Here is a 7288-nt window from a genome sequence, read left to right on the forward strand (position 1 = left end):
CTAGAGGAAATTAGAACCAAATCCAATATTGTTAAGTATAGCAATAATGAATGACCATATAATCCTACCATATACTTTCTCAAAGTCAATTTTAGAAAAATGACCTATAATATTTTTGAGTCCATTTTATACCTTCCTAAATAATAATTATATTGTTTATAAATATATACTTTTGAGAAATTTGTTTATGTTCAACAATGAAAAGGATCAAATTGCAAATGCACAACACTAGGTTTCTAGCAATAATTGTGTACAAGACATTAAGCAAAGTAATTGGTCTCCAATTGCATATTAATTCAAGATCAATATTTTTGAGTACAAATTTTACATTCCCTTTTTTAGACAACTTTAAGACTTGGTATGATAGGCCTCTAGAATAACTTGGAAAAGATCATTGCAATTATGTTCCAAATCCCTTTATAGAATTCATAGTGGAAACCATTATCATTAGTCATACTCATGACATTATTGTGCAAGTTGTCTATGGAAAGTGTATGTTGCAAGTCATCTATTAGATGATTAAAAGACAAAAATGATCAATTGTGTTTGTGCAAGAGAAAGCTCTTAAGATTAGATAACTTGCTTATGATATCAAACGAAAGCTTGAATCAAATGTAACAATTTTTTATCTTTCTTGATTTTTTTAAAGAATAATTGTTTATTTATTTTAAAATTTGACTTTTTTTTTTTAATACTTGATTTTGAGAAAATATATGATAAGATTGAATGGTTATTCATTTTTGTTATATTTAGATCTTGATTTTTATTCTAATTTTCTTTGTAGACCATCTAGATATTTTTGTCGATGATGTCTACCATTCATTCAACAACTTCTAATCTAATCAATTTGAACTCTTGATTTTGGTTCTAATCTTCTTCATAGACTATCTAGATATTTTTGTCAATGTTACCTACCATTCATTCAACAACGCCTAATCTAATCAATTTGGACTTTTTTCGTTAAATAGTCACACATAAATTCAGTCACTCCCAGACAAACCGTACAAGTAGACATCATAGCTAACTTCATGCACCCACAGATTCTAAATGCTACATCGGGTTTTGACGATTTTTTTTTTGTTCTCTCCACATGCAACTCAACTAGTAATAGCTATTGTTTTTGGCTTCTGGGTAGTAATGATGTGAGATTCGTTATGTGCGCAAGGGCCAATAAGTACATATTTCAAAGTGTTACCCAATATCTGCTTAAGGATGCCTCAATAACTGTATACTTAAAATTGCCAATACTAATGCACAAATGTCTTAATAGTTGTGCACTAGAAGCATCAATAACAGCACATAAATAGATCAATTATGATCTAAAACTGATAATAATAAAAAATGACTATTACTACATGTGAAACTTTTAATTTTTTTAATTTTTTTTTTTCTTCAAAATTAAAATTTGAGAAATTAGGTGTACAATGAGTGAGCACTAATTTAATACATGGACCTCACGCGCTTCCCCTATACCAAAAACAATTTGTCAAAAGGGTAAGTCGGCCAGTGGACATCAACATCATCGACCTCCTTTCTTTTATTTAAATACTAGCCACCAACATTAAAACAAAAAATAAAAAATAAAAATAGAAAACTAGGGTTAGTCTACTGCATGGAACCGCAATGGTAATTCCAGTAGCCACAAACGGTCCAGCTAGACAGTGCCACGTAGGCACAGTTCTTCCATCACACATGTTCCCCTGCCACTACCCTCAGCCTTTTTAACCTCTAGTGCCACGTGTTTACATTGCCTGGCAGTGGCATCCTGGAAACAGCCAGCCAAGAAAACAACAAATTGCATATTCAACGGCAATCCGTGTGCGGCGGCTGGAATTCTTTGTGAATATATTACATCTAGATCTCCTCTTTTGCCGTGGGCGTGGTATTCAAAATGGATATCACCTCTTTTGCCGTGGGCGTGGTATTCACAATGAATATCTCCAGTTGTGCTGTGGTGTGGTATTCACAATGAATATCTCCTTTCTGATCTCACAGACTCCCGGGATAGTAGCGTTTGGTTGATTCCGGTGTGGAATAGGTAAGCGGAGAGTTTTCTTGTTCTTCTTGCAATAATTGATATGATATGATGAAAGCTTGAAGAAAGAAAAGCATGCTTTTTTGGCCGGGGTTGGAAGATTTTTAAGCTTTTAAATGAACGCAGTAAAGCTTTAAAATCTTCCAACCCCGGCCAAAAAACTGGAAATTTTTAGGGATTTTTAAGCGTTTTTTTGCTTTCAAATACACCTAGTAAAGCTAAATTCGTCCTTTTAGAGAATAAACTTTTGCATCGTTTTTCAGAAATGTGAATTTTGATGATTTTTACACTGCAAAGATTTGAGCTTTTAGGCCATTTTTAGCCTGCGTTACAGTTTCTCAATTGCAAGGGCTTTGCATTTAGACTAGTCGACGTGTAAAGATTGATGACATAGGATCCATCAGAGCATGGAGTAGGGTTTTGTCGTTGTGTGTGCAAATAGCTGGCCATTTGCATCGTCTGCCGTGTCTAAATTGGCTTTTTTAGCCGTGTCCTTTGATCTTCAAGCTCATTCTGTCCCTGTTTTTGGCTAGAATATCAATAAATGTCCGGCTCATTCTGGACAAGCGTCAGTCCAAGATTATGAAAACCAAAGCTTTCCGCCCCTTGGAATTGTTATTATTGGAACAAAATTGGTCACCATCCAGCCTATCCATACCACGTATTTGTTTGGTTGTTTAGCTTTTAAAGCTATCATATCTGGAAGCTTTAGGAGCATTGATTTTTGAGTTTCAAAGGTGTTGGCAACTTGGCACTAACAAAGATTCGTCTGTTTGCATATGCAGATTTGTCTTCGGATATTTGCGACATCTGTACATCTTTACTGTGAATATAGTGAAAATAGAGCCTGGAACATACAGCATACCTGAGCTGTTGCATGAGATCTAATTTAGCTTCGATCTTGAAGCCAGGGAGGTCGCGAGCTCGAAACTCATCACATCAATTTAAAGTCTTCGGATATTGTGAAACATTTTATGTATATATAGCAAAAGAAGGTCCAAAGCACAAAGTATACCGGAACCCCTGGATCTTCAAGGCTGAAGATTGCCAGTTCCACTGCTGCATTTTCTGTCTACTTAAGCTAGAGATTTTCGGATGCTGTGACGAATATTCAGCAGGTCTATAGCTAAAGAAGACCTGGATTTCAAAGTATACCTGAAATCGGAGTTCGTGAGTTTGAAACTCGCCCGAGCAATTTGAAGCACACCTGAGTTTGCTGCAGAGGTTGCAAGATCGAATCTCACCCGAGCAATTTAAAGCCCTCGGATGCTGCTGTGACGCAAATTCTCGCATTTAAAAATGTGCCAGATATCAGCGCGGCCGTTCTCCAGCACTCCTCTCTACGCCAGAGCATCATACAACAACAATCAGCAGCTATGGTTCGACATGAAAGTATTCTACATCAGACTGGCTGCATCGATGCTGAACAATCTCCCCGCTCCCGAATCTCTAACCGTTCATTGCTTACCTGGCAACAGCAATCGCTCGGCGCTGGAGATCAACGGCCGGCGAATCCACCCTTCCTGTAGCTCATTCCTAACCCTAGAAAGAAGCCGCGCGGATGAAAAATCGTCCGATGAAGTCGCCTACGTCTCCACCGACTCAATCCGCGTAACCGGTACTCTCTGCTTCCAAGTCTTCCTTCGCGACAAGCTTCTCATCTCCGGAACGCTGGAGAAAAAAGCAACGGATCAGGCAATAACAACGGCAGAAGACATGAATGAAAAAATCTGGTCTTTGCAGTGCAGCTGCAAGCTCGAATACACATCAAAGTGGCCGTTCCAGACCCTCTCCGTCCCATCCTTAGACGTCTTTGTTGCCGGCCGGATGTTAGGGTTTCCGCTAATTTTAACGCAGAGCGTACAAATGATCCCGAGGAAGAAACGGCTCCGCCAAGGCAGCTCTCTCGACGTCATTCCCGAGGGCAACGAAGCCGAAACTGAAGATTTTGCAGAGATTTCTTCGGATTCCGACCTGGAATCGGACGACTACTCTTGTTCAGAATCTTCGTCGTCTGTTTTTTTTGATAGCAGCTCGGAGAGCAACAATGGCGAACGCGAGTTCGAGCCTGAGGAGGAGGACTCGTGGTTTAACTCGGGTTTAGGGTTTGGACTTGGACTTGGGCTTGGGATGTTGGGGGTGGGGCTCCTAGTGAATTCTAAGGGCATGAGAAAGCGTATTTTGTAATTAGGCCATTTTAATTTTATGTTACTGAGTACAAACCAAAATGTGTTTGAACATCACATGGTGAGAATAACTTCAAAGGATTTTTCCCCTTTCCCTTTGTTTTACCTCCCCATTATGGGTAAAAACAACATATTGTAATTGTCTACAAGACATTTGGAGCTGTCTATTCTGATAAGAGAGTTTTTTCTATTTAATAATTAAATTTAAAATTTGATTATGACTATACTGTGATTTTTAATATAATTATTAAATAGAAAAAAATGTTTTGATTATTTAACCATCAATCAATAATTAATTAAATTAATTCATCTTAACCTTTTTTTCTTATTAATTAAATAAATTATTTGATTTATTTGATTTAATTCACTTTAACCAAATCAAATTCAAACCATTAATTAAATAAATAAAGCATATTTGTTTAATTAAATCTTCTCTCACATTTAAATAAATAAATTAATATTTATTTAAATCTCACATTTAAATAAATTTATTTAAATCACTTTTATCTTCCACCCTCTTGTTGCACAACTATTTTAAATAAATTATTTATTTAAAATCCTATTTATCCTCACCCACTTGAAACCTTTAATGGTTTCCCTTAAAGTCTTCTTAAGCCTTTAATGGTTTCCCTCAAAGTCTTCAAGCGTTTAATGCTTTATCTTCTTTTTTCTCATGTAAATAAATTAAAATTTATTTAAATAAAATCTAAAATTCTCATTCACATTTAAATAAATTAATATTTATTTAAATATCTATCCAAATGCAAATTACAACATTTAATTGAAATAAATGGTTTTATTTCAATTGAAAATCTCAAAATTCCCCCCACTTGTATTCGCCTACAAAATCCACTTGCATGCCTAAATCCCTTCTATATTCTTCTAACTCCTTCTAATTAGCCTAATCTTATCCTAATCATTGTCACATTCCTAAATAAAAGGAAGTCACTTCTCAAAAACCTCAAAAGTCTTCAATAACCATTAAAGGCTTTATGTCTTCAAATGGTTAACCTCTAAAGTCTTCCAAACCATTAAAGACTTTTACATAACCATTTATGGTTAACTCATCTTTTACCTTTGGTTAGAGACTTTCCTCTAACTTAACCATCCTTTTGACTCATGGATCTCTTCAAAGCATTTATTTCTTTGACTAAGGTAACCATTTAACCCTTGCACATTCATTTATCCCTTAGATAAAAGGAATATCCATTAACCTAACCCTAACCCAACCCCCTAGGGTAACCATCATGTCCCCTCAAGAATTTAATGCTCCTTATCTCTCCTCTCAAGCCTCCTCATGGTGACACTTGTCAACATGAGATTGGGTTGAAAGTCTCACATGGATTGAATATCTTTCAATCCTAACCCTTGTTAAGATTGTTCAATCTTAACCCTTCATTTCCCCATTTCTTCTATAAATAAAACCCTTCTCCTCAAGCAAAGAAGGAAACATTAGAGATTTGTTGTTATACTGGTATTAGCATAGAGTTTTTTCATAGCATCACTATCTACACTTGCGTAGCATTTTTTTATCATTTTCAACCATCTTGAATCTCCATATGACATCCATGGCTAGTGCTAAAAGCTTAGAGCTACACTCATGTGGAACTTGGAGAGGAGAAGAACAAGGAAGGAGCAACTATGAGCATCTTGATTAGCATTTGGAGGAGTATAGTTTATCTATTCTATATTTGTATGCTTTCTATTTTATGCTTAATATCTCTCTTGATATGTCTGTTTAGGATAATTTTTTGTTGTTAACACTAACATTTGTTTCTTGTGCTCGTGTGTGTTGCCATCAAACATATTTTCTAATCCTTTTTGCAGAGCATCAAATAGTTTAATATAAATAAGTTGGGATGGGAAATAACAAATATTAAATTAAATGTGATAAATCTATATGTAGAAATTTGATAAATTTAAATGTGATGTATTAAGTATTCAATGCATGGAGTTTGATTGGGCCCAAATCATTATAGAAACATGATATTACTAATAAGTGAAAGTATACTAACTTTTTCTAAAACAACATGATAATAAATATCAATATATTGTGTACAAGCACCATAGATTGAGTTTTTAGCCAAATAGATGATGCTTTATCACATCCATTTTTCAATTATATACGTTAAAACTCAATAATTAAACACAATCTCTAGCCACACTACCTCTTTACAAGCATGCATTAGAGCTATAACTTTGCATTTTTAGTAAGACAATGCAACTTTACACACTACCTCTTTACAAGCATTTGTTAGAGCTATATACTCTACATTTTACAACTATATACTTGACATTTGTAGTGGACAATGCAATTATAGGTTATTGTTTTCTCATTCAACTAATTGTTTCCCCAAACAAAGTAAAAACACAGTTGCTTATGGACCTCCTACAATCAAGATCCTTGACAAACTTGAATCAACAAAGCCATAGAAATCAACCATCTTATCTATATCATTAGATTCATGATAACAAATGCAATGGTTAGAAATACCATGCAATTATCTACAAAAACTTTTCAGATAAGTCCAATGTTCTTTAACCATATTTTTGTAGACTTGTTGAGAACACCTATTACTTGGGAAAAATTAGCTCTTGTATAAAACTATAACATACATAAGTCTACCAACAACACTAGCATATGGAATTTTATACATCTCTTCAAGTTTATTATCAATTTTAGGACACTGATCTAGATATAGCCTAGTTCCAACTAGAAAGAGAATACCAATTGGTTTTGCAATCAAACATGGAAAAATATTGCAAAATATTCTCCACGTACTTCTTTTGATTTAACCATTTTTTTTGTTAATTTGATACCCCCTCTTCGTACAAGAAATTATCCTCAACATCAAATGTAGATGCATCTACATAAAATCTTCATCTTCTCATGCAACACCTTTACTGGGTGAATACTTCCAAATGAGGTACTATATGACTATCTCAATCCTAAGCTTCTTCGCATTTGTTTAGAAAATTAACTTAGACATGGGCCTTCCCTCTATGTCTAGCTTAAGTATCTTTGACTATGTTATAATGTAATGTTGATACACTTACACCTTCACTC

At 34.9% G+C, this 7288-nt stretch overlaps 1 protein-coding gene across 1 annotated transcript; it reads left to right on the top strand.

Annotated features, from left to right (window-relative positions):
- The first annotated feature begins 1844 nt into the window (after window positions 1-1844).
- On the top strand, window positions 1845-4445 carry LOC131077978 (uncharacterized protein At1g01500). The gene is made up of 2 exons (XM_058015588.2): window positions 1845-2038; window positions 2821-4445. Exon 2 carries the CDS (start codon window positions 3335-3337, stop codon window positions 4220-4222), a length of 888 nt encoding a protein of 295 aa, XP_057871571.2. The 5' UTR covers window positions 1845-2038; window positions 2821-3334; the 3' UTR covers window positions 4223-4445.
- Window positions 4446-7288: the final 2843 nt, after the last annotated feature.

The sequence above is a fragment of the Cryptomeria japonica genome, chromosome 5, assembly GCF_030272615.1.
Source record: "Cryptomeria japonica chromosome 5, Sugi_1.0, whole genome shotgun sequence".
NCBI lineage: Eukaryota > Viridiplantae > Streptophyta > Pinopsida > Cupressales > Cupressaceae > Cryptomeria > Cryptomeria japonica.